At 36.9% G+C, this 26118-nt stretch overlaps 8 protein-coding genes and 1 non-coding gene across 9 annotated transcripts; 4 read left to right on the forward strand and 5 right to left on the reverse strand.

Moving 5' to 3' along the window:
• Window positions 1-8: 8 nt before the first annotated feature.
• Window positions 9-1963, reverse strand: V1516DRAFT_671489 (surface antigen-domain-containing protein). Its single transcript, XM_066921573.1, has 3 exons — window positions 1595-1963; window positions 535-1531; window positions 9-484 (listed from the first exon to the last, which is right to left on the reverse strand). Exons 1-3 carry the CDS (start codon window positions 1643-1645, stop codon window positions 168-170), a joined length of 1365 nt encoding a protein of 454 aa, XP_066779158.1. The 5' UTR covers window positions 1646-1963; the 3' UTR covers window positions 9-167.
• A 21-nt stretch (window positions 1964-1984) lies between these two features.
• On the forward strand, window positions 1985-2670 carry V1516DRAFT_671491 (mitochondrial import inner membrane translocase subunit tim16-B-like protein). The gene is made up of 2 exons (XM_066921574.1): window positions 1985-2147; window positions 2207-2670. Exons 1-2 carry the CDS (start codon window positions 2145-2147, stop codon window positions 2546-2548), a joined length of 345 nt encoding a protein of 114 aa, XP_066779159.1. The 5' UTR covers window positions 1985-2144; the 3' UTR covers window positions 2549-2670.
• A 263-nt stretch (window positions 2671-2933) lies between these two features.
• V1516DRAFT_671492 (4'-phosphopantetheinyl transferase superfamily) lies at window positions 2934-3961 on the forward strand. Its single transcript, XM_066921575.1, has 4 exons — window positions 2934-3171; window positions 3221-3316; window positions 3371-3816; window positions 3884-3961. Exons 1-3 carry the CDS (start codon window positions 2984-2986, stop codon window positions 3486-3488), a joined length of 402 nt encoding a protein of 133 aa, XP_066779160.1. The 5' UTR covers window positions 2934-2983; the 3' UTR covers window positions 3489-3816; window positions 3884-3961.
• V1516DRAFT_671495 (glucosidase II beta subunit-like-domain-containing protein) lies at window positions 3118-5332 on the reverse strand. The gene is made up of 4 exons (XM_066921576.1): window positions 5115-5332; window positions 4223-5062; window positions 3812-4175; window positions 3118-3759 (listed from the first exon to the last, which is right to left on the reverse strand). The coding sequence occupies exons 1-4, from the start codon at window positions 5221-5223 to the stop codon at window positions 3537-3539; spliced, it is 1536 nt and encodes a 511-aa protein (XP_066779161.1). The 5' UTR covers window positions 5224-5332; the 3' UTR covers window positions 3118-3536.
• A 332-nt stretch (window positions 5333-5664) lies between these two features.
• V1516DRAFT_694913 (HIT-like domain-containing protein) lies at window positions 5665-6745 on the reverse strand (the record flags this gene model as incomplete). Its single annotated transcript, XM_066923973.1, has 4 exons — window positions 5665-6079; window positions 6131-6223; window positions 6274-6628; window positions 6691-6745. 4 exons carry the CDS (start codon window positions 6743-6745, stop codon window positions 5665-5667), a joined length of 918 nt encoding a protein of 305 aa, XP_066779162.1.
• Window positions 6746-17615: 10870 nt separating this feature from the next.
• On the forward strand, window positions 17616-17688 carry V1516DRAFT_t14. The gene has a single exon. It is a non-coding gene; the product is annotated as a tRNA-Gln (tRNA).
• Window positions 17620-18933, forward strand: V1516DRAFT_671507 (Alpha/Beta hydrolase protein). The gene is made up of 2 exons (XM_066921577.1): window positions 17620-18579; window positions 18629-18933. The coding sequence occupies exons 1-2, from the start codon at window positions 17998-18000 to the stop codon at window positions 18812-18814; spliced, it is 768 nt and encodes a 255-aa protein (XP_066779163.1). The 5' UTR covers window positions 17620-17997; the 3' UTR covers window positions 18815-18933.
• Window positions 18758-20299, reverse strand: V1516DRAFT_207112 (uncharacterized protein). Its single transcript, XM_066918735.1, has 3 exons — window positions 19249-20299; window positions 19160-19191; window positions 18758-18853 (listed from the first exon to the last, which is right to left on the reverse strand). Exons 1-3 carry the CDS (start codon window positions 20190-20192, stop codon window positions 18849-18851), a joined length of 981 nt encoding a protein of 326 aa, XP_066779164.1. The 5' UTR covers window positions 20193-20299; the 3' UTR covers window positions 18758-18848.
• Window positions 20300-21030: 731 nt separating this feature from the next.
• On the reverse strand, window positions 21031-22420 carry V1516DRAFT_662960 (uncharacterized protein; the record flags this gene model as incomplete). The annotated part of the gene is made up of 2 exons (XM_066920475.1): window positions 21031-22200; window positions 22271-22420. 2 exons carry the CDS (start codon window positions 22418-22420, stop codon window positions 21031-21033), a joined length of 1320 nt encoding a protein of 439 aa, XP_066779165.1.
• Between the last annotated feature and the right edge of the window lie 3698 nt (window positions 22421-26118).

A 26118-nucleotide genomic window follows, 5' to 3' on the forward strand; every position in this document is an offset into this window, starting at 1 on the left:
TATAGCAAGGGTGTATTACCAAGGTGTATTACCAAGTACGAAAGAGGACAGTTTACAAGCATTTAAACAAGCGTACCAAATGAAATACAATTAGATGTCCTGAACAAAGCCAATTTTGTAGCACAGACTATTAGATACACCATAGTGAAACAATGTAAATCAAACCTTCACAAAAATGTCATACCAAGGCCAAACTGGAATCCTTTCCGTGGAAATTCACTAGTTCGTGTAGCTATCGGCAATGTAAAATTAAGCTCAAATCTAGCAGCAGGATGCCGATATGTGAGACCAAATCCTGTAGAAATAGAAGGCGTTTTCAGTAAGTTCCAAAATGTCTCTGAAGGGTTAGTATAGTTTATTCCAAGTAGACTACCCGCATTCGAGAAGAAATGCAAACGGAGAGGAGAGTCAGCAGACACTCGAGGAAGACGAGTGAATAAACTTAAACCTCCCGCAATGTAAGCTTCTCCACCGATTGAATCTTCTACAGTTTTTGTTAATATTAAACAGAATCAATTTTCTGATATTACATACCTTCGTCACTAGGACCAAGCCGATTCAAATAGAAACCTCGAACACTGTTTGGCCCACCCAAAAAGAATCGGTCTAAAAGATTTGTTTTATGTGTATCATCTAATCCCCATAATAAACCACCCGTTCCGCTCAATGAAAAAGTGAAAATATTATTAAAAAAGCTTTTAACAGCTTTACCTTCAAACTGACCCTTCATGAACTGGATATCGCCATTGTTATTTGGTACAAACCCTGCAATTTCATGAAAAAACTTCATGCTGTAACCTGCAGTAGGCAAAAATATGTCATTCAATTTATATAATTGCCACTGATTGAATATGGAGGACTTGAAGTTTTCGCCCGCTTCCATGCGAACCGTCTTACTGGCAGTTGGCTTGAGATTACCGATAGTCCGCCAGGCGGCCTCATAACCTAGTTCCTGGGTTCCTCCCAAAACGCCAGGCCCAACGGCTTTTAATCTGATCCCTCGCAAAGTCTCATCATGAGAAACCCATGGTCGCTCATTGGAAGAGATGAATCCAGCCAATTCACTTTTCCACACGTCTGAGTTCTTGATAGGGGAGCGATAATTCACAGAGTATGATCTCTTATTCCCAATATCACGATCAGCTGAGACAGTAAGCTCTTCAGCTCCTCCGAAAAGATTTCCCAAACGTCCTTCAACAGTTGCGTCAGCCTGGCCATTACCAATGCTTGTCCCAGCCTTGAACTGAAATCGTGCACTTTCACGCAAGGTGAGTGTCCCTATCAAAGGTACAGAGCCTGACTGATTAACTGCTGAAGGACTGAGATCAAGCTTGTAATTGACCGCACTGTATATTCCAAATGCCTGCAGCTTTTCAGAGGAATTATCAAGAGCAGCCAGCAGGGAAGAGACAGTATATTCTTTTCCTACTATCTCCTTTATTTGAGCTCTGAGAAATGATTCACGTGTTTTAGAACCACCAATAACCTTCATTTCCGCAACGACCACGGGTAAAGATTGGTTCTGCGAAAGCTGGCCAAGGCACAATGTTAGTATAAAGAATTTTAAGCGACTACCACTAGCTCAATAACATACAGCATCGTGTAATGGCGACTTCATTCGAAATTTGTTTGTCTGATCATCCATTTTTCTAGCTACTGTTTATGTTTATAGAACACAGCAGATTTGAATATAAAGTGGAGCAACCTGTTCTCAGATAACAAAAAAAATGCAATCCTGGAAATAGCTAGAAATCAATTAACTCTCAGGCGAATTATTTTGACAAGCAGAAACGAAATCGACACTTTAAAAATCCTCAAGCCCTCTATAACAAGCTTTTGAAAAAAAGATATCTATTCGTATTTCACAAGGTTCACGAGATATAATATTATACGAAATCGACTCGGGAGAGGTCTCGCGGTATTTCTTGGTCACAAGCTTAGAACGAATCGACTGATAATTACCCTAACCTCATTATTTACCGGAACTTCTGGGACTGGTTCACCCAAGGAAGTTTGTTTGCTGATTTGGCTCATACTGGAGTATACTTGTCTATATGATTAATTAATCGGACTGTTTTGGTTGTAAGTCGTTACAAAGCAGATATTATATTTTTCGCTTTTTGGTGGATAAATTCGCATAACAAATGGTAAGCTGCTTCAATAATCATCCGTACCTTGATCGTCAGCCCATTCTAATTAGTTTCAGGCTCAAGCATTTCTAAGGGTCATTCTTGTCGGAGGTCAAATTTTTGGTCGTGCTTTGACTCAGGCTGTCAAACAGGCTACTGCAAATGGAGCACAGGGAGGCACAACCAGAAGGGGCGAAATAACATTGGAAGAAGCCTGCAAGATTCTTCACATTCAGTCAAATTCATCGGCATCTGAAGTTACCAAGCGATTTGAACATCTTTTCAAGGTTAATAGCAAAGATAAAGGAGGCAGTTTTTATTTGCAGAGCAAGATTTTTAGAGCTAAGGAGCGACTGGACCAAGAACTGGCAAAGGGCCATGAAACTTCGGGTCCCAAAACTGATCCTACCGGGAGCTGAAATTACTACTTTGGTATAACAATTGTGGATTAGGCTATTTGGCTTACAACAGCTTTTGTGCAGAATGATCCGTTGTACATAATAATTATTTAGATGATAATTGAAAATATCAACCACTTTATATATTTGACTTCATTAGGTTTCTATTTCAAGACTTGTCCTCTTGACAGACTCATGCCATTTTGCAAGATTTCACTAATACCTTGTAGTTGATTTTGCTTTCCAGTTATATTTCAGCTCTTCCTTCTAGGTGATTTTTGACGATTTTTGATATCATAATTGCTTGTAATTACTTAAGTCTTCAACATTTGGGTTAGGTTTCAATCTGTGTTGTAAGATAGGTTGTGGACTGTAACTATTCTTCTTTCTTGTTCAAAACTATTGCAAACTTTGTAAGACGCGTAGCGGAGCAGAAGCATAACTGTTTCCAAAAATATGTCAGTTCGCAATGTTGGAATTGATATTTTGTTTCTGCCTCGAATCACAAATTTGATGTCAAAAGAGATCAACTCCCGCAAGTTTCCTCTTAGAATACTTCACCCAGTCGAATATGAATTCTACGAACGCCTTCCAGATCATCGTTGGGATTCATTGAACAAAAGAATTCGATTTTTGGCTCGATGGTTTGGCATCTAACCGCTATTTTTGTACAAATATACTGATTATGAACAGTTGGTCTGTCAAGGAAGCCTTGTTCAAAAGCCTTGATAATTCTCGTCAACAGCATTTCGAATTCAAAGAATGGTGTACAGTCTCAGAGAACATGACAGGAAAGTAATAGCATTTTTATATAGCTTGCTTAGAAGCATCCTAATATGAAGTAGAGAAACCAGCTGCCCCTTCAATCACTTCTCCTCATATGGAGGATGAAACTTTCAAAGTCTCCCTCTCGCATGATGGTGAATATATTACCGCTATTGTTTTACGGCTCCAGGGATAACGCATGCTCAACCTCAAATTCTAGTTTCTTACAAGATTATGTCCAAAATTATAGCTCATCGTGGTTCTGCGCGATTTTGTCGCTTGGCTTAGTACACATGGCCGGCGTAGTGATTTTGAACAAATATTCGCACATCGCAGGCTCAGAAACAGAGAGTAATCTGTTTTTTTCTCCACACTCCATAACTATAGTAGTACTGCGGTGAGGACCATTCCAGCACTTGGCACCACGAGTGAAATATAGTTTGTCGCCTTCAATTCTGTCGAAAGCTCTATCAAAACTAATTAATATGTTACCAACTAGCAAGTATCAATCCGGCTTACCCTAGGTTAGTGTTCGAGCCACTTTTAGGTTTCTGCACAGTTTTTTCACCAAAACACAGCTCATAAATGTAGTCACCGCTCTCCACGTCCATACACTCGCCTTGAAGTGCACGGAATACATCATCCTGCCCATAAAATGTCTTATAAAGGTCCTTTTCCAATTTGTCGAGTTTATTTTGAACGTTTTTGACCAATTTTTTACTTTCCTTTAGCTCAGTTTTGGCTGTTTGAACATCTCTGCTTTCAAGATCAGAAGATAATCGTTCTGCAAGTAACCCGTTCTGCACCAGAAAGTTGCGCAATTCTGAAACCTTAACAAAAAAGAATTTGATCCAAGATGAAGGTATTAATGAGGAATAATAAGCTAGTATGATTAATACTAGATCTATTAAGGGCTTCAAAATAACTGACCTGTGTCATTATCGAAGTTGACTCCTCTAGAACTCATCAGAGTTTCATCCTTTTCCTCAGAGAGTTCATTAGCAAATTGAACATATTCAGGTGTATCATCTATTGGAATCTCTAACAGCTGATTATATGCCTTCACTGCATTTTTGACTCCTTCGTCATTGTAATTGGGGTTGTAGTCGTTCTTGAGATTTGCTAAAATCTCTTCAGTCGCTTGGACACGTAACTCTAGTTCTTCTATTCTCTTGAGAAATGCAGATTTGGCCGCTCGATAATCTTGTAATCTACTTAGAACATTTTCTGCAAATGAATCTTTTGAGCTTGGTCCTGCAGCCTGTGTTGTCGATCTAAGCTCCGCTACCTTAAGCTGATTATCTGCCTTCTCTTGCTGCTCGTTGGCATTATCCAGCTGTGCTCTAGTCGAAGAGAGCTCATGTTCAAGACTAGAGCGCATCGACTTTGCCTTTGACACTAGCTTCAATCGAGCCCTCCAACCAGCTACTTGTGCCTTCCTCATTTCGGCTTCCTTCTTAGAAGTCTCCGTAGCCATTTCCTTACACTTATTTTCACATCGTATTAATCCATTCCATTCATCTGATCCATCACAACAGACATCGTAATCACATATACCATCATTGACTTTGGTAGAAGGTATAATTTGCGCGGTGTATCCAATATTTTTACAAAAGAAATAGCCATTGGCACAGGCGGATGTACCTGGTTCGTCACTGCCATCAGGGCAGTCACAATAGTCATCATTTACCCGTGAAAATGGAATAACTATTTCTAGATTTCCCAAGCATGCCCAATTCCCGCTTTGATCAGGTTGATAAAATTCGATATCTTAAGATTATGAGTGAGTATGCAAAGAAAAGTAGAACAGTCAAAATTATACCTTTTGGAGCTACTCCTCTAATTGCCGTGGGAGTTTTTATTGCCCCAGCTAAGTCGATGAGTACATCAACGGCCACAGCCATCAAAACAAGTGAAGATCTAAGGATCATTTGATAATTTCGGAAAGAGTTGATGTAATTTCCGGCTCAGCTAAATAGACTTCAATTACTGTGCCATTCATATTTTAGGCGAAATGGGATATGTATGCTACTTTATAGTTAAGCTTTCTCCGTTCCCAACGTGAAAAGCACAATAGTTAGTTGGAACAAAACTGTTCCATCTAAATATTTACCATTTATGATGTAAGTGGTGTAATCGCAAATTAAATATGACATAAAATATGGAGACTCTTATTTACAAAAATCTTAGTATTTCGCAATCTTTGAAAGTCGACACGTCAACGTAAAAAAATGACTGCACAAGGAAGGAAAGCAAGTTGAAGACCATGAACAAAATACGACTATAGAAAGCCATTATTCTATCAAATATGTGGTCATTCTGAGGCTCAGTTTAGTAACGCCTGAATATGTAAGCTCCACAATAAGGAGCCATCATTGCACAACTTGCGAGAAGCCATGAATCCATAATTCAGAGGATTCGCTAATCAAAAAACTGAGATCAGCATTCTGAAAACCTCCAACAGAATCACTCATATTCTCTAGGCGCGAGATCACATCGTTCATGAGAATAGCTCTTCCAGCCATTGTACCATCACCCCCACTATCATATAAAACATTAGTCACATGAACGTGTAAATGATAATACGAAGGAAGATAATGAAAATACAAGCGGAGTTGCGTTGGCTGCAAATCTGGATAACTTTCACACACTTTAGTTAAAATCTGATCGCGCATTTCTTTTAGCCAATTAAGGTGAGTTTTATTGAGATCTCTGATGGAAAATATATCCCGTCTGTGGACAATTGCTACTAAATAGAGCGAGTCCGTAGAAACACGATCCCACTTCCTAAGCAGACTATTAGACTCATACTCTATCCTCGTAATTGGTCGTGCTCACAAATCAGGTAAAAGAATAAATCCCTTCAATTTATCACTATTCTCGTAAACTATTCTATCGGACTCAACTCTGTGATCTAGTATATTATAAACCCTGAAGCAAATATCAATAGTTATTTTCAATAAACATCAAGTGGAGCTTACCAGCGCAATCTCTCTCCCCGCATACTATTGATATAGGGTTCGTGATATAGAGAATACAGCTCTGGTGTCTCAACTATTAGTCGACGCTTTGAACTTGAGTATTTGGCTATGTGAGCTGCTGTGGCCGGCCAGATCAATGACAGCTTTAATGAAGGCATAGAAGTTACATCTTGTATAATCGTGGCCCTATACCAGCGGTAAACATCATTACTATCTAATAATTGTAGCTCGGAAATTGAAGTGAAGGAAAAGCTATGTTCTGAGGTATTCAAATCAAATGCTGTTTTCTCAGCAATAACAATTGCGGATATATTCTCAATTTTCCCTAAAATAATTATTCTTTTTGATCTTAGGTCTAAGAGCGAACAATATAAGTTTTACTAATCTCATGAACATAATCTAAGAATTTCATCTTACCATTTTGGAGGACTGTGTTGCTTTCAAATTTCCTTATACATTCAATTTCACTCATGGCCAGTCACTCATTCGTATTGCCAAAATATAAAGAACTAGCCGCTCAGTTATTTCATTAGAGCAATGAAACAGAACAAAAAATAATAGTGTCTAGATTATGAATGAATATGTATGAACCATCTAGAATAGGGAAGAGGCTATTTGCTTAGCTCACCGTAGCAATTAGTGTCCCAATCCAATTCACGTGGGAAGAGAACAACAGTACAAACAAACCATGCTGGGATAGAGTTGCGGATATCCCAATTCAAGTCCCTTTATTATCAAGCTCAGGCACGCACAACATGGATAAATAGTCAAATATTTTGGCTTCTAGACTATTACTACTTACTTCGTATGTGAATATCTGTATAATAGAACTGCAATACTACAAGGTGAATCCATTTTTAACAACGTACTATGAACGAAATTAAACCAACTATGAAAATAATAGCAATCGATTCGCACACAATAGGGAAGAGCACCATTTTCAAGATTCACGTGATAGCAACCTAGTAAAAATTTATTGTCGATAGTTCTTACAATCCGCACACTGATAAACTAACCATTTCTAATTAAGGATTAACTTTTCATTTACTCAACAATTTCATATGGTTGAGAAAATATGCTAGACCAGGGAATCAAATGGAGATATTATTGATTATATTCCAAATCCAATTTCTACAAAGGCCTTCAAAAGGTATGGGGCTGGTAAAAGAAGGGTAAAACTGATTATGGTCTGGAATCAATTTTTGATTGTTTACTTACTACATGGCGGTGGATATTTCTTGTTTACTACGTTCACAAAATCTAGAGCCGCAAGCAAGTTCTGAAAATTATAATTTTGTTGTACTTTATTACCTATTTATTTTATGATTTGCTTTCAATACTGGATTGGTATGAGGAATTTCTTCAAAGAACTAAGATTCAATAAGCATATATTCTCTGTGACTTTTTTAGGCAATTAGTTTATTCTATCATTAGTAAAACATGTTAATTATCCATTAGCAATCTTGCACTTCAAATCCAAATCGTCGCTCTTGAAATGATTTCAAGTTCAAGCAAATTCAACAAAATATTTCGTTAAGAGGTATAGTCCGAATACGAACTTATAGACAGAAAAGAAAAGATAGATATTTAGTAAATAAGAAATACCTTGAGGATTCAGGAATCATTTCTTGAAAGAGCGTGAAAAGAATCATCAGAGTCGCTTCAAAAATAGTGCCGACAGATTACTGGATGAAAAGTCATTTTGAACTTATCTAATAAACTTAGCATGTAAACAATTATTAACGCAATTAAAAAGCAAACACAGAGAGTATCAGAAAATACATGGGGCAAAATGAGCGCATTTAGAATCAATATGATCAACTGCAGCTAAGATTTGTACTACCATTCAATAAATATTCGGAACATGATTGAAGCTTTCGTTAAAGAATTTGGAAAAGCAAGAAAAATATTATACCAAACGTTTTTATATACAATTATCCCTATAAACTCAGTTTGCTTTGGCTTGCATCTCCTTGAGTTAAATTTGGCTTAGACCATAACTCGAAATGCGCTGCACTTTCTATTATATCAACTATTTCAGAAAGAGAGACCTAACGGTTGGAGGTGAAAAAGTTAATCTATACATAATTTCAAATAAAATAAGAATCCGCGATAATTATTCTTGTCCAAACTATTAGTCTAGCAGTTTCTTAGAGCTCTACATAATCTCCCAATACATTATTTGACTTCCTGGGTAATGAAAATTATATTTGGAATTGCTACCTTTAGTACTCAAGTGCCTCAATGCTATAACTGTGATTGAGAATTTCAATTTATGTTAACTCAAGCGATTCTACCCAAAACCAAAATAAAAATGGTATTAGAACTAGTAGCTTTTAAATGATAGACCCATTGGATATTGGAAGATCGAAAACTTACGTGAGCTGAGCACTATCTGACAACTTTGAATTGTTACAACGTTAAATTGTTTGGGTGTAGATCAAATGCTGATTTAGAATTCAAGCTTCGAATTTAAAAGTAAGCGCACAATTATTTTTGAATGCTTCCAAAATTTTGTGTTTAGATTTATGAATATTTGAAAAATTTGATTCCATTAATATTATTATATTATATACGGAGTCGACAAAAATCACTTAATCGTGCAGCTAATTTCTTTCAGTTCTAGTGCAATGTATCAAAAAGAAAAGTTTTGATCCGTAGAAATCAATACTAATTGTAATAGGTCCCCAATTCAGACCAGATTTATCAATGTTATCTGCCTTATTCAGTTTCATTTGATCTAGACTCCTTTCGGTAATTCAATAACTAGAAAACCTTTGTAGATTGATTAGTGATGGCGTATCGGAAGATAGGATCTCGCTGTAATCAAATACAGAAATATTGTTTTGTTTATTTATCTCTAAGCACTGAGTGGAAAAGTCAATCTCCAATTGATCAAGGTGCAATAATAGTTAGAAAGGAATTTCTGTACTCCGTCCTTGTACCAACTTCTTTTATCTTATTGTAAGACTACTCCATTTGGACCCCCAAATCTTATCTATCAGTAACATTTGCATGTCATCTTTGCTTCTTTCAGAGGAAGAACCTTCCATCTTATGAAAAACTATCATCGTGATAAGGCTGATTAATATTCAGTTAATTAGATGCGACTTTTTTTACTCTTGCTTGGAAGCAGCAATTTCTAGTAAATTTATCATCCTGAAGATCAATTCAGCTATTCAAGGTTTTTTGGACAGTTCCCAAGCCAGAAAGTTATTATAAGTGGACTCCTTATTATTGAAATTTATGGCTCCAAATATTAGCAATCTGATATATGCTATCAATGGACCTAACGAATGTTTTAAGACAAGATTTTTTGGAAATAAAACAACTCTTAGAGTTCTTCAGCATATATTATTATATCGTTATAACGCTCTCAAATATTTGTCATAATTGAAGTAATATTCCAAAGTTCACGCATATGGACAGTTAGTATCCATGAATAGAAATATTTTTCATAGAACTTGATATTTGATATGAATTCTATCGAAAACTTCCATGTTAACGATTGAAATAGCTTCGGAACTGTGATAAGGTGACTACTATTATAGCCATGTCGGCACTGATCGATTTATGTGATACAAATGAACTAAGAGAGTAAGTATCTCCTTCTAGCATGTGCTTGTTCCAGATGCTTCTAACCTGACTTGAATGTTGTTTTGCAAAAACATTATGAATTAAAAACTTTTATTCTGCTTTGTTTTCTAATATTCAAGTTAAAAATATATTTTCAGAAAGAGATCTTGCCTTGCATATTTGTATTCTTTCCTGATTGAGTTTCATTGTAAAACTGACGAGTTCAATGTGTGCAATAACTATGCTAGCGTTAGCAATTATTTTCAATACAAGAAATATATTTTACTGGAACAGCACTCTTAAGTTAAACAAAGATGTAAAAGGAAAGTTCGATACCTTAGTCATGAAAGCTCTTGTTCATCATGAGAAGCTTCTAGTGAAGGAACTTGGGTTAAATTCCAAGAATACTATGAACAAATTTATGAGTCACGCTATATGAGTTTATTCGTTCTGCATATATCCAAAGCCTGCAAACTACTGATTGAATCTCTTATAGTACTATCATCTTGTTTCTTTTTGACTCTATGAGGCTTCTAGACTGAAGAAGTATACTTTATTGATCTTTTGTTTATATAATTTTTCAGCTTATCCAGTACTTTCTGACATAGTACTTTCCGAGTTTTTAATGGAGTAGGATGGTTGACAAAGAATAATAATTATTATAACTGCGTGTCTATCTCAATTTCATGATATCGTTGACTGATAAATAAGAAGGAAAGAAATTGTTACCCTAAGGAAATAAAAAAAATTAGGCTGATGAAGCAAGGATGGGAGATGTTTGCATATAAATTCGTGGATGCAGAGTATCATTAGGATCATAATTTATCAGAGTTAGATTCAACATTTTATTTAAGGTTTTTGCCTGTTAAACTTCTAATTAGTGGGATGATCACAGAAGGCAGATTATATCTACCGTGCATAGTGTCTCGATCGACTTGAATTTCTTGCCCTAATTAATACGGAAAAGTTTTGCTATATTCTGCGTAACGCGTTCACAGGTTTATATATCTAACAGCATTGTTTATGCCGAAGATAAACTGATAACCTACGATTGAAAAAAAAAGTTAAAAAAACCACAGAATAATTCCGAAATGCATATTTTGTCTAAGTAAACGAATCTAATAGCGTGCATTTTAGAGCTCAAAAATCTTGTTAATATCGCTTTCAAACGAATTTTTCTTCTAGAATTCAACGCTTTATGATGCCTGACTTGCAGGTTTTATGAGGAAAGCATGATAATTTGGGTGAGGTTTACTAACTCAATTAATAACTAAAATTGAATGTCTAAATAGTGATTATCTAATAACAAAATTTCTTCCTTTGAATAAAGGTAACCAAATAGCAGTATATTAATTATACCAAAAGATTTTGCTATCAGGGCCATCAGATGAAGATGCCAATATCAGCTAAAGTTGCTTTAAAAAAAGTTCATATTAGCGTAAACGAAGTCGACAAGTCGCGAACGAGAAAATTTTGAGTTTACACAAGCCAGGATCACAATATTTTTTTTGCCTCATTAAACTAATGTATAAATCTAAAAGTTTTTTTAATGGCATAAACCGATACTTTCAAGTAAATGCGTTATATTTTGTGGAATATGCAATGTTTTCACGTAAGAGGAAATCCTCTTACCGCATAAATAAAATGTTGATGGATTAATGCGTTAGAAAAGCCCAACGCAAATTACCATCTAGCATTCTAACGTTCATAAATATTATTGGAATGGGATATATAAAAATAAATGTTGTTGACGAGTATTTTTTATATCTTGAATGACAATGCAAATAGATTTAAGATACATAGTCTTTACCAGATTTTTTTTTTAATGTTTTTAACAATTTTATTCATTTGAAGTCAGTCTACTGTTCCATTCATATATATTATTTAGCTTAGTTTCAATCAATAAGTTTTGTTTAAGCTTGCCGTACTATAATCGATTTTAGTGAAGAAAAGACTATGTAAAATTTATATTTGAATTTGCTTTCTAGTTCGGATTCAAAATCTGGCCAATTAAAAAAAGTTTCCTTGACCAGATTAAGCTCACAAAAACTCATTTTGGATAATGAAGTAGCAGCATTCCTATTTTTGTTGAGGGTTTTATAGATGATCTATTCGTTAAAAGGGTTTTTCAAACGAATTGCAAATATAAATATAAATATTTTGCAATTCCGAGCCCTGAGCTCAAAATTAAAAAAAAAATTAGTCGAGCATAAAGCTATATCCAGATGCATCATAAATTGAAGATCGAATGTTCATTACCTCAAATAATACTATTTAATATTTTTTTTATCAGAGATAGCTTTGTTCGAAAATAGGAGAATATGTGCAAGTAATAGCTTTGCACTCGAAAGTGAAATTAATGCCTAGTTGAAATAAGGATCGATAATTCTCCATTTGCTCTTTATATCACAGTTTCTGGATAATAAAATTAAAATTAGCTTGCCAGAAAATCTCTACTTTTCAAATATTTTGATATGAAAATATGAGAATACGTTGAAACCTTTAAATTCGGAAATATAAAATTAATATCATGGTATCCTCATGCTAAATTTTATCTCTTTAAATCTCTAGGATTCAGTATTGAGATTATGAAATTTTGTTGAATCAATTCAATATGACTTGGATTCTGAATGAGCAAATATGATTTTAAAGAGTTCCGCGCAACTTAAAAGTTCCGAACTTAGTTTGTCTGCAAAATTAAAGATAGTGAACTAAGCACTTTCCTGCCTCCTAATTTTCTATTTAATTAGAACTGGTTTTCTGAAATCTCTGAACTAGACAGCAAATGGATTGAAGTTTTAGACCATGTTCCTATTACTTGACAGTGAACATAGATTAGAAAATTACATCCTTGAGCCATCACCGATCAATTTGAAAAATTCTATTTGGCTTTATAATTAGATGGTGCCTACCTAATAATTTTATTTTTTGTTCTAAAACTGTGGTTTTTTTTCCTGGCTGTACAAAAGTAACTCTTTTTTATGATGAATTAAATAAGACAGCATCGCAGTCCGCACTCAAAGCTAATGATTGGACTTTATAAATACATTTGAAGGCTAAATAGGGAAATAAGGACTTTAATAGAGGATTCAAGGTAAAGATTAATTTGGTTGGAGGAACCGGATAGATGTATCAAGAATAATGCGAATCCGAGGCCTCAAAGTCGCAGCCAAATGGTCTCACAGAGGATACTCAGAGATAGAAGTTAAACAAAAATCTTATATTTCAATAATTGTTGCTGTTAATTTTATTTGCTTGATAAGCGTAAATATCGCAAGAACAGCTTGAGCGATAAACTTACATAGCCGTGGACGACTTTGAATCCTGATTATTGGAAGAAAGTTAAGATGCAAGAACAATTATTTATTGAAAGGTTTAAGTTATTAAATATATACTGCTACTCTCAAAGAGATGAAACAAGCTAATAAAATATCATCTCTAGAAATTGTCCTCAATTGTTTTATTGTTGTACCGTAAAATTAACTGAATAACATCGGATAGAATATATGTATTTTTTTTAGACGATATAAAGATTATCCCATGGTTATATACGTCTCCAATGCTAGATTGGTTTTTTTTGATGGCAGACTCAGAAAATTTAACTACTCAAAAATAATAGGTTCTATACTAAGAAAATTACTTTAGTGAATATTAAATAAAGGTACAGAAGACAATGAACACTAGAGTATAATATGCGCTTTAGTTAATTTTTATAACTGGTTCATCCGATATCGTTTCAAAGCTGTACAATAGAGGACTGGGCGGAAACGGTATGCTTGCTGTGGATATGTAAATCCAAGTTTTCGTGGATCAGTTTAATTAGAAAAAGCAATTCAAGAGTAGTAAAATTGGCAGAATCGTATCTATCTGAATATACTAAAGTCGAGCTCCATATTACAGTTAATTTGACTTGCTAGGGAAATTTGAATTTTAAAGTTGCAACTGCTCATTAGAACGTTTTATAAGTTTATTTTCATTTCATACCCGTTCTCTTTAGGAGATTTTTCATTGAATATAAGAATCCTACTCCTCATCCTCAAAAAAATCTCGGGAAAAGTCTAATCAGAAAATAAATTTCTACTCACTGGAACATAGACCTGCCAGTTTCGTACTCACTTTCCAGTAACTGGAAATAGCTTTTAGATCTTATATTCATTTACGAGAAATATTTCTGAGCCTTCAAATTATCAAAACACACAAGACGGCGTTTTCAGTACATAAAAGCTAGTCCAATTTGAAGTTTGATATTTCTTCGGTGCTGACCAGATAGGATCAGTTAGTTTAAGCATGATAAACTATAAATCTATTCGATGTCAATCCACAATTGTCTTCTAATAACAATCTAGTTACACAAGCAATGCTGCTAAAGTTTCATATAAACTGAAAGAAAAACGCAAAATTAGATGACATGGATTTTACATAAAGTAGCTAGGTAAATATTAATTTGGATTAAATTTCAATGAACTAAAAAGCTTTACGTTTTACTGTTAGTTCATTCTTTTTTTGTTCTTAGTTCTAAGTTATTCAATTGAATAGAACTAATAAAATAATCGGCTCTAACTTCGAAATAGAATATGAAGAATATAATTAAAACTATACCTTTCATTTCTCTCCATTGATTATATGAGATGCCGCTTTAGCAATGACTAACCGATCCGGTTGCCATCATATTAAAATGATAAAAATCTTTCCAAAAAATATCTACTTTTACAAAACAAAAATGCAATTTGCCTATTCTGCAAGCTGCACTAGGCAAAATAAAAGCTTGAAAATTGACTACCACAAGAAACAAATAAATTTTGGGAAAGCTCTTTGCTTAGAGTTCATAAATTAGTGACCGCACTGAATACTAGTAATGTGTAGCGGGCAATTTTTCTATTATCGTCCAAAATAGCTTAAGATCCAGGTAACCAGGAGTGCATTCAATTTCATCCTCATTCCAGTTTTTAATTTATTATGATGCACTAACTGTATCGACACTCATCAGGTTGGAGAATTTCTTACTGAGTCACTATAAAATTAAGCAGTCAGTTCTAAGGAGTAAATTATTTTATCAGAAAGATTGCATAGGTTGATCAAAAAAAAATTTGTTATTGAATCTGAGAGAATATTAGAACATTATTTTAAAATAGTGGATGGATCAGCAACAGAAAATCAACGAATTTAATATACACCCGATGATTATCGAGTTTCACTCATAGTTTCACCGTTAAAATCCCTGTCTGGACTCTATCGAGAAGTAAGTTTAGAGTGAGATCCCCGAATCACCAACATAATTTTGCATCAATATTATTTAGGTTTTAATGTCTTAGAATCCTTATCGAGGACTATTTAGTCAACTTGTCTATAGGCGACACTTGCTCAAACGAATAAGTATTGATTTGCTATAGAGAGCGATAATAAAACAGAAAAAATAATATGAATTAACTACTTTAATTGAAGGATATATGCATTTAAAATTCTAGCTACTTAACTAATCACATCAACATTGGATAGAATAAGTTTTAGAAGGCTCTGCCATCCGCGCGTAAAAGCAAATCAATTAGCCTGTTTCTAAGTTACCGAATAATGATTTTTCTCAGTCAGTCCATAATTGGAATCGAATTATAAGTAGATTAATCCTGAATTTCTCGCGATCTGAATAAGAAGCCTAGTGCGGCAGATCTCAAATTGTGCCCCCCTGCAAATCCGAGAATTTCTATTTAAATGTATTTCCCGGTTACACCTAATCTGTCTCTGACATTGAAGATACTGATACTCTATAATAAAAAAGTTTTAAAAATGATAGAAACTTAGAATAAATTTTATTTTACAGAGAATAAAATTTTCTTAATTTTGTCTACTAATAAAAAATATGTTGACAGCTTGAAAGGTAAAGGCAAAAGTTAAATGAAAAATAATTTATTATTAAAAATTTCGTTATAGGTCTAAAACTTAGTTTCCTAGATTTCCGATAGGAATTCAAACGTCAACAATCATTATGATTTTTTGCGAACAAAAGTAAATAAATAAAATCCATGTCTAATTGTTTTCAAGTTTGAATGCTCTGGAAGAATTTGATAAGAGTTTGTTTAAGTAGCACAACTAGAAACAAAGTATGACGCTCAAATTTCTGCTTCATTGTCAAAAGCTCGATTTTATCTTCTTATACTATGTTATTAGTTAACTTACCTGTTTGCCACTAACGCTCAATATTTCATATCATTTCAAAATCGCAGTTAAATGAAATAATTAGGAAATCGAGGAAGAATCTCACAATGAGCAAAATATGATTTGCAGCCTTTAAAGATTCAGGCTGAAGCAAACGTAAACTCTGAAGCAGTAGAACTACAAATTTCTTATGTTTCAAATCTTGGTTCATTTGTTAAATACAGAGTTTAAATACAGAGTTAAGTCAAAAATGCTCACAGAATTTAGATCTTTTTAAAATTCTTGTGCATAAATTCACCTGGAGCCTTCTCTAATTGCGCAAAAGATCAGATATAAAAATGTTAAATTAAATATCAAGTTTTTGTTAATATAATCCTATATAATGTTCCAACTTCTTTACTATTTTAATTGATCGCGACAAAAGTTATTCTACTTGAATTTGCAGGCTTGCACTTCGAATAATTCCATCTTTCGTTCTGCGGATCTGTAATAACTAGTATCCAGGATGAATAGATATATGTAACTTGAATCCCAAGATCAAGTTCCTCATGAAAGGAGTTTTACCAGCTATTGTAACATTTAAAATATTTCAGCAATCCTGGGAAAAGTGCAAACAATTTTGAATATAGAGCATTCAAATTTTGAAATTCTATATTATTTAAAGTCTAATTCGCTTGCAGAAATATTTGATTTGGAGTTCTTAGTTGGCACAGCTTAGGATTTTCCTATTTAACAATTATTTAGAATATAAACTATTATATTGTACTTTGAGATTATTAAGTAATATAAGAGGACCTCCAAGTGAATAAATAAGCTATATCTATAAGAATCCAATTGTGCTATAAGTATTGATCACTAAGTTAATAACTTTTCCAAGACTATGAGTGACTAAGTACAGATATCAAATTAATGTATGAAATATAGATGCTATTTCCAAAAAAAATGTAATAAATAAGCTGAATTTGGCCACGGTTTCTGAATCTCGACAAGAAAAATGGCGCGCTTGCCTCTGTTAGACAGCTGACATGCTGTACCTTTTGTTTACTCATACGAATCCCAAAACTAGAACGTCCAGCATAAATTACCCTACTTGACATTCTTCGCTATCTTTCCTTGAGAGAGCAAGTCTATATAGTAAGTATGTGCTAAATCTCAACGATTATCAGAGAACTTGGAGATTTCAAGAATATTATTATTGAGATTATAGTCATGAAAATAATTGAATAAGCTTTTTCGAACTAGAAACGGAGCCAATAACACCTCTAAATATGGAATGGTATACTTGATTGTTAATTTAAGATTTAGTAGCTTCAATTTCATATATAATTCGTCAAGGAAAGAACGAGCTTATCTGGTTGTTTATGCAAGTGGATCTTGCTGAGAAATTTTCTAAGGAACATGATTTATGACTTTTGTTCCAGCTCCGGAATAGTGTAAAAGCAGACAGGTCATGTTTTGCGCTTGTTTCTGGAACGAAATTTGCATAACTAGACAGTAAAGTAATATCTCCGAAGTGAACGCTACAAAGTCAAAGCCCATTCAAATTCGGCAAAATGACGTCGAATACTCTGAATATCGAGTCTTGTATCAAAGTAAAGTAATCGCAACTACGTTTTGGTTCTATAGTGTAGCTGGTTATCACAGCGGATTCTGATTCCGCTAACCCCGGTTCGAATCCGGGTAGGACCTTTATTGCTGAGTATTCGTTCTTTTGGGGATATTACTGAATAAGTTAAATTAGAGGTATTTTGGTTTCCATATGCTTCTACCGTAATATATGTTTTTATCAATATGCTGCTTTGGGAGGTGGAACACTTAATAGTTTAGCCGATTGCAAGTTATCAGCGGACAAAATAGAAAATTGAATTTCAGTCGTACTGCATTTACAAATATATTATCAAAACAGGCAAATAACTCCTGGATTGCAGCAGAGCATATTAATTTTATTGTTTTAAGGTCTTGTGTTTCGACAGAAGGATCGCAACTTGCTGACCGAACATGCATGGATGTGAGGGAGAAATTTTGAAGTATGGAGACGATGTATTCCAGTCTGTGACCGTGTTCCCACCCTTCAGTAGCTCAAAACGATTACCATGGTTTATATATATTCACGGTGGGGCATGGGTGGATCCTAACCAAGACAAAACAATGGGATACTCACTCATTCAGAACACAGTGCCAAACGAATGGGGAGCAGCGTCGATAAACTACAGATTATCGCCATCAGTGCAACATCCCACTCATTTGCAAGATATCTTCGATGCTATTGCCATGATTTCAAGACTTTATAATGTGTCAAATTTTTTGATCGTAGGCCATTCTGCTGGTGCATGCCTTGCTTTGCAATTTTTGAAAAAGATTTCTGAGTTTTCTCAGAGTTATGACACTAATCTGCAAATTCCTGAAATTTCTGCCATTGTTTGCGTTGAAGGTATATACGACTTGGTAGAACTGTACAGTGAATATCCAAATTATCTCTATTTTATCGAAAAAGCATTTGGAGACTGCCATGAAGACTGGAGAAGAGCGTCACCTTGCCATTTTGATTGGGACAAAATAAGACAGTTTTCACAAGCAAAAGTAAGATCACAAATTTTATTCGACTGTTCTCTAACTTCTCCTTTAATAGATTTTTCTGGTCCAGTCGTTACAAGACGAATTACTTAGTATGCGACAGGTGCTTCTCATGAAAGAGATCTTGCAATCCGGAGGATGTGATTGCGAATTTCATACAATTAATGGGGGTTCCCATGACGAAACTGTGCAGTCTGAAGCTTTAGCTTCTTTATTTCAGCGCCTTATAAAAGAATCATAACCAGTATAACTTGGATTGTAGGAATAGCACAAATCTATACTACAGTCAAATCAATCGGAAATAAGAACCAAACCACATAAACTCGTATTATTTTACAGATGAGTGAATGCTATAGACGCCTTTATCGAATTTCTACTAGTAATGGACCAAAAAATAATCGATTATAATATCCCCAGAAACTGTCTCAGATATGCTTTGTGAATTGTGATAGTGCTTCAACATCAAGACAGTCGAAACTGTCCTCAATTCTGTATTGCAGATTTGGAATCATCATAGACTAGGATATGTAGATTGCCAAGCCTCATAATAGCTTTTTCGATATAGGCAAGAATTATAATTAATTACCTTCGTTACCGTTTCCTAGAAAAGATTTGGCACTAAAAATTGGTTAGTCGCTGCCCTATTACATCAAACTTCACAATACTTTTACATACAGATCAGCAATGGTCGGGTCGTTAGCCATCTCTTGCATACTGGGCATATTGCCATTTCTCATTCTTTCCGCCATATTTCTAACTGACGGATTGCTCATCAAGCCCTGCAGCGCTGAAGGATTCGACATGAACTGCTGGGCCATTTGAGCGATTTGAGGGTTGTTCATAAGCGAAGAGAAATCCATACCTCCAGCACCGCTACCGCCTCCAAACATATTCCCCAAAGCAGACATGTCAGGAAATGAAGGTGTCGATCGATCAAGACTAGAATCTTGAGGAACAGCCGATTGGAGATCTTCCTCTACTCTGGCTTTGGCAGTGTCATAACCTTTACGCATACCTTCTGAGCCTCCGTTTCCCTCCGCCTTGATCCCCAGCTCGTAAGCTTTCATCGCCCCCTCCGCATCACCACTTGCATATTTTGCAAGACCCAGGCGGGAATAGGCCTTCGCATAATTAGGATCTATTTCCAAGGCTCTTTCAGCATCTATAATAGCAGATGCATGATCCTGCGATGCTGAGTGAGCAGCTGCTCTATTTGAATAATATATTTTGTTCGTCGGGTCAAGCTCAATAGCTTTTGTGTACGAATGAACCGCAGAGCTATACTGCTTACTTGCGACAAATTTATTTCCCTCTGCTTTAAACAATTCAGCCTGGGCCTTCTGCTCTTCAGGTACAGAAGAGGTGGCGGCTGCAGGGAAAGCGCTAGTCGCCTTCGAAGCTTTAGCATCTCGAACTTTCTCATAGGCTTGAAATATGGAAAGTAGCGTCTGTTTAGGGAACACTTTATTCTTCTGAGTGAGATCAACGTCAAAGACATCAGTCAAACACTGCACTGCAACTTCAATGGAGTCCTTGTCTTCATCAGATACAGTACCATCCTCAAGGGACGATTGCAAAAAATCAATGACACCTAAAATAAGATCTTTCTTGGAAGACATACTGAATTAATAAACGTAAACGGCAAAAATGAAAGCGAAGAGTTAGTAGATCAGCACCTCACGGAATGAAGTGAACAAGTAGTCAGACTAAAGTTTTGGAACCTCATGGGCTGTTGTAGAACAGGGTAATTTTGTATGATACAAAAGCCTCAATTTGAGATCTCGCTTAGGGCTGAGAACGACTGCTCATAGTGCAGAGTAGGTAGGTATTTATTTATGCATCTTTAGTCAGAAAAATTATACTTATAACAGCGAAGGCAAACCATGAACAAGAGCTGAAACTATAGTGAGCTTGGTTGTATAAGAGTGCTACGAATTTTTTGATTTTTGTAATATTACAATTTGCTGAGTATAAGCAAGTTTCATTTAAGGTTTCAGTGAGCACTCTGAATCGACATGGAATAGGCATTATTAACAGCTGGCAGATTTTGCTCAAACCACATTTTAGTAGTTCCAGATAATTTATGAAGATGTAATTAAAAAGAATGCTCTGGAATCTCTTTATCTGCTTGTTGAAACAACCGTAATCTTTTGTAGTTGATCGAGTCCACAGTGGAGCTCACACTACACTCCCCAGTACCTCCAGTCCGGTACTACCAGATCAGCGAACTCAGTTCGGCGCTTTTCTCAGTCAGCAACAAGAGTGAATTGACTGTCTTCACTTCAAAGCAATTTTGGTACGCATGATAGATTGAATTAAGTTTAACAGTAAAATTTAAATATCTCTTTAAATTGATTAGATTTCAATTGAGATTACAGAAAATCACTATTAAGTCATTTTTGAACCTAATTATCCTTTATTTATTATACAGTGTCAAAGGTCAAGGCACACTTGCAGTCATCGCTTTGGCTCAGACGCTGAATCGCTTTCCGATGAATCAAGAAGATTAGAAATTGAAATTCCTGGGCGTGACGACGAATATGTTCGCCGGATACTAGAACCCGTCTGAATGGAATTATCCATTTCTTGAGGAAATGCTGAATGAGCTGAGATGGAATTAGGAGTTTCTACTTGCGCTTGCATTCCTTGAATTCTCCTTTCCTCTGTAGAGGAATAGCTATACGTCGGATTACCTCTTCTGTTTACCATAATGGGAGAAGAAACTTTAAGCGGAGAGGGAGAGGGTCCAGGTCCTGACTTTTGGATATGATATGATTGGTGATACATCATATTCGCATTGGGCTGATACTGTGAATATGATTGATATCTCCGACCCTCATTAGAGGATTCATGCAGAGAAGCATCCGTTAGGCCTACAGAAGATGTCGGCTTGGGAATAGGAGTATCCATACTGGTTGGAAATTGAGGATTAATGTTGTAACCAGGCTGAGAATGACTCGCAGTTCCATAGGACATCATTACTGGACCAGGGACGGGACGCGCCAGCATGGAAGTTGGAACTGCAACGGATGGAGAAGAATATTGCTGAATTTGCTGCTCTGGCTGTTGCTGCTGAACAAATATTGAATTGGGATCGGATGCAATCAAGCTTGGGTGATATAATTGCTGATGAGGTGGAGGTAGAGCAGACTGCCATTGCTGTGCAGAAGATTGACCAGATCGCGAATGCTGGTACTGAGTTGGATCAGAAGTCAAATAATGAGATCTAGGAGTATTAGAATCAGCTGAGGGATACGGCATGCGAGGAAGAAAGACGTTGGTCGGTAGAGAGACTTGATTAGATGCATATTGAAGAGTTGAGGGTGATGTATAAGGCATATTTTGAGAAGTATAATCAAATGAGGACGAAATTATACGAAGCATTTGATCGGAAGGGATTGATAGATTTTGCGGAGAATAAAACTGGCCAGAAGACTGAGAACCTTGAGAAAGATAGAGCGCCTGCGAAGCATCTGGACGTGTTTGGCGATTAGAGATTAAAACATAATTTTCTTGAGGAATTCCAACAGTTGCTGATACTGGAGTGAAAATGCATTGTTGATTAAACTTAATACAATTCGAACAGCGAGAATTCGAGACATTAGAATCAAATCCAAAACATCTTATCTAAGATCGAAAACGCTGAGTTAGCAATAGGCACTCGAAAAAAATGCAACTCCAGAACATAGCAAAGTACCTTTCTGCGACGACAATATCTGCAGGCAATTGCACTTCTTTGACGAGTGCCCGAAGATGAGGGCGTAGACGAGGAAGAGGACAAAGGTGGAGTATGCAAACCAAGAACCGGCACATCTTTTTTGCCCGTCGAGTGGCCTCCTCTAGGCATACTAGAGCTCAATTCAATCAGATCGTGAAGCAAATGACCAAGAGGGAGAATATCTATTAAGAAAACCAGGATGAAAGAGAAAGCAAGCAACAGTGCCTAAGAAAAACACGACAGCAAAACGAGAAGTAAAAGAGAGACCAAAACCAAAGGTAAGCAGAAATAAAGAAACAGGATGCCGCGAAATACAAGACGGATCAGAGAGAGTAAGCGATAAGCACGACAGAACCTAGACGCGTAGACTTAATCACCAGAGTTCACTCTCGGCAAAATCATTCTGCCAGCTGCTGAAAAGGTCGAAACGACAGACGAAGAAAAATGTGAAGTAACTCCAAAAGCAGCAATAGCAGCAACAGTAACTATTCGTTGAGTCTGATAAAGAGCGTCGCTATTTTAATTGTTGTCGGAAAAAACTGCGAAATGGAGAGAAACAAGGAAGAGAGAAGCAGGGAGGGAGGGATATGAAATACGATCATAATAAGAGAGCTGTTGTAGCAAGGGAAATAGCGAGAAAGCACCGATTGACAGACTAGTAGTCGAAGTAACTCTCCAGCTAGCCCGCTAAGGGAGAGTAAGCAGCCAGCCAAGTGGTAGCAGGCAGGTACCTGGCTTGGGCGCACGTGAGAAAGGAGAATTTAGAGGTACATTCGGGAGTTTGTAATCTAAACTTTGCAGCCAGTAGAGTACATCGGCTCACTCCGAACGCTTAAATTGAAGGAAAGGATTGGTCGGTTGAGGTTGCGCATCGGGGAAGATGGAACTAGACGGGGTACTATGAATTTGTGAAGTTTTGCATAAAAATATTGCATGGCGACTTAAAGCCTACAAGGTAGATCTACCGGACGAACCTCTGTGAGTCGTGAAGGTGATGCTGCGAGGCTGAGAGTATGATTAAACAACTGAAACAACTTTGGTGCAGTACTCAGCGACGATAGTGATGCCGATGACGGGCGCGAACTTGATGAGATTCAGGAAGTGGGCTCGGACCCACGGATCGATTGCCCCGTGAGCTCTAGAGTAGGTATAGAAAAGAAGCATACGTTTGGACCATTTTACCCAAAGAACTGCACGCAAACTGCACACTGAGAAACGCTATGTAGGGAACCGCTATAGCCTTTCGGTAACCAAGCTCTGCTCTGTTAAGCAGCCTGTTCCAGCAACAGAAGTATAGACTTCATTACGGACTAAGCAATCGCACTTGCTAATATTGCATCGACATTATTTCGAAGTTACAAAATTTCAGAACTGATGAGCATTTTGCTAACTGGTTGGATCTCATTAAATTTCTTGCCTACTTCATATCTTTGAAAGCCTCTTGGTTTGCATAGCTACGAGCCATCCGTTCGTTCTCAGACAATCAATCGACACAGAAGGTAGCGTCTGGACGCCTCAGTCAGCACTGACCATCAGCTACTGTACTTGCACTGCGCGAAATTATCGGCCCGTTTAGTTACCTGGATGGCAGGCTACTGAGGTTTGCACAGCTCCAGTGACAAGTTCTAGTCATAGTGAATCCAACGGACCAACTAATCAAAGGAGAGATTTGGTTACTCACCACCACGGCGATCGGTGTCTGTTAAGTAGCACCTTATGTATAGAACTTCATCTAGCTAAACTTAATCCCTACAAGCCAGCCAAAATACCAACATTTCACAAACTACTCATCCGTTGGAATATAGCGCTATTCTGGCCCAACCTCATACGTCGTTAAATGATCGCCATTATTTTCCGAGTAGACCGTGTTTTCGACCGACAGCTGCCTGTGATCTACTCCTTTGCATGGTACTTTAATTCCAAATGCCAGAGAACAGTGTCATATTCTTAATAATACGCATGTGCATTAGGCAGATCTGGATTTAACTTAGGTGCCTATGAGATTAAAAAAACATTTGGTACAGCAGTTCTGGAGAATTTCGATGTTAAAAGAAATCTCATGCCAGGTCGAATTCTTACGAGCAGTGCTCGAGGATGAGAGGATTTACTAAGCCCTTAATTCTGAACAGCGCAAATCACAGAGGTAAATTAAAAGCCGTTGCCTAGTTCAAACCCTGTTCGGTGTCGTGTTCGGTGAAAACACCCTTATCCCCATCTACTACTTTCGGCCCTAAGCAGGAGGACGAGGATCTGCGAAAGCATGTTAGAGGGATTCACCGTACAATGCTAGCTGCTTAGTAAACCTGACAGAATGTGCATCTTGTAATATCAGGACCAGGATGGAAATAACTAGAGCACAGCTAAAACTGATTTGAAAAACTGCTCAAATCATATCAAACTTGAGTGAGTTGAAAAGCAGAAGCCGACAAGGCAATTTTGAATAGAAATTCAATCATTAGAAGAGGATTACTGAACAAATCTTTAAACATGAGAACTTCCAAATATTTTTTTGCTAGCTGTGGATTGTTGAATTGTGCTTCTATTTCCTCTTTATCTCAGCTTCACTTTTATTCCTCTCAATTAATCGTTCAGTATTTGACTTGTTCAGGTTACCCGTTTCAAGACGTTATGGTTTTATTATAATATTCCGCCACCGTATACGTGTGTTTCAGTACCGATATCTTCTTCGTTTGCCTACTCACTTTTGCCTGGCCCGGCTCTTGTTTACTTCTCTCTTTCTTAATTAATTCATTCAATCCACCTCTATGCATAGCTAACCAGTGTTCTCAAGTTTTAGAGTTACTGATTTCGTGGATTATATCTTTTGTGCAGCCATCTGATTTGTGCCATAGCGTGGCGTGAATCTCTTGCCTGTGGATTCTCTGACGGCGATGGACCGAATCCGCCGTCCGGCACAAACCCAACCCAGACAGACCGCTTAGACCTCAGCAGTAACAGCATATAGGAAGGTCCTAGCGCCCGCTGCGCAATCGAACACAATACCGTGCCTGGTTGGAATTGCTGTTTTCCTAATCAGCCGGTTCGTTTCCTGCCCAGAACTTGAAATAGTCCAGCCGCCAGCTTAGCAAACTGGTGTCAGAGAGCTCACAACTCTTCGGCAATCTCGCAAAAGCTCAGCATCCTGTCCGAACTCCTGTTAACTTCTGTCGTCTTGCGCGATGTGAACTTCAGTATACATCGTAGATTACTCCTTACAGTCGAGATCAAAGTTCGGATACCGGTATAAAAGAATTTCGCCCTTGCCAGATTGGCATGTCCCTCACAAGTTGTTTGCTCCCGCGTAGAGCGCAGAGAAGCTAGTGAACTGCCAATTTTGGATCAGCAGAATCAGTAGATTTTACGGTCGGATAGGGCAGTCGAACCGCATATATTCAAGATAGCTTTAAACCCGTTTGGACCATCTAAAGCTGATGAGACCCGTCCACCGTCCACCGTCTACCGTCCAGCGGGTTGGTGGCCCTCACTTTGGGTTCTCTAAGATCACCGCCGCGCGCCCTGCATCTTCTGGCTCACCCGCTGCACTGTTTCTACTGCCTCTATCCGAGGCGAATATCTCGGTTTGCCATGCCGTCAACATGCGTCGCCTGGATGCCCAAGTGTTTTATCCCGGACTTTAGCCAAACTATTGATTCATGTGAATACGTAAATAATCACCCGGATGCTGTGTTTCCAAGGTGCATCTACAACATTAAAACCAATCTTTTTGGAATATAGCATCATCCTACGGGTAATATCGACTGATATTGAGAGTCCGATTCAGTCTCTATCAGAGCTGTTATATAAGACTAAGCTGACCGGCCAGTAGA

This window comes from Lipomyces oligophaga (genome assembly GCF_038497815.1).
Source record: "Lipomyces oligophaga strain CBS 7107 unplaced genomic scaffold V1516scaffold_2, whole genome shotgun sequence".
NCBI lineage: Eukaryota > Fungi > Ascomycota > Lipomycetes > Lipomycetales > Lipomycetaceae > Lipomyces > [Lipomyces] oligophaga.

Excerpts from the sequence above, each read along its gene's own strand:
- V1516DRAFT_671489 (XM_066921573.1), bottom strand. The coding sequence starts at position 1,645 with ATGGATGATCAGACAAACAAATTTCGAATGAAGTCGCCATTACACGAT. Across the intron at positions 1,532-1,594 it reads AGTCGCCATTACACGATGCT|CTTTCGCAGAACCAATCTTT; the intron begins GTATGTTATTGA and ends TGCCTTGGCCAG. Across the intron at positions 485-534 it reads GCTTGGTCCTAGTGACGAAG|AAGATTCAATCGGTGGAGAA; the intron begins GTATGTAATATC and ends CAAAAACTGTAG.
- V1516DRAFT_671492 (XM_066921575.1), top strand. The coding sequence starts at position 2,984 with ATGTCAGTTCGCAATGTTGGAATTGATATTTTGTTTCTGCCTCGAATC. Across the intron at positions 3,172-3,220 it reads ATTCGATTTTTGGCTCGATG|TTGGTCTGTCAAGGAAGCCT; the intron begins GTTTGGCATCTA and ends GATTATGAACAG. Across the intron at positions 3,317-3,370 it reads ACAGTCTCAGAGAACATGAC|AGAGAAACCAGCTGCCCCTT; the intron begins AGGAAAGTAATA and ends CTAATATGAAGT.
- V1516DRAFT_671495 (XM_066921576.1), bottom strand. The coding sequence starts at position 5,223 with ATGATCCTTAGATCTTCACTTGTTTTGATGGCTGTGGCCGTTGATGTA. Across the intron at positions 4,176-4,222 it reads CAACTTCGATAATGACACAG|CTTATTATTCCTCATTAATA; the intron begins GTCAGTTATTTT and ends TAATCATACTAG. Across the intron at positions 3,760-3,811 it reads GGCTCGAACACTAACCTAGG|AGCTTTCGACAGAATTGAAG; the intron begins GTAAGCCGGATT and ends TAGTTTTGATAG.
- V1516DRAFT_671507 (XM_066921577.1), top strand. The coding sequence starts at position 17,998 with ATGCATGGATGTGAGGGAGAAATTTTGAAGTATGGAGACGATGTATTC. Across the intron at positions 18,580-18,628 it reads GACAGTTTTCACAAGCAAAA|ATTTTTCTGGTCCAGTCGTT; the intron begins GTAAGATCACAA and ends CTCCTTTAATAG.
- V1516DRAFT_207112 (XM_066918735.1), bottom strand. The coding sequence starts at position 20,192 with ATGTCTTCCAAGAAAGATCTTATTTTAGGTGTCATTGATTTTTTGCAA. Across the intron at positions 19,192-19,248 it reads GACCCGACCATTGCTGATCT|TGCCAAATCTTTTCTAGGAA; the intron begins GTATGTAAAAGT and ends ACCAATTTTTAG.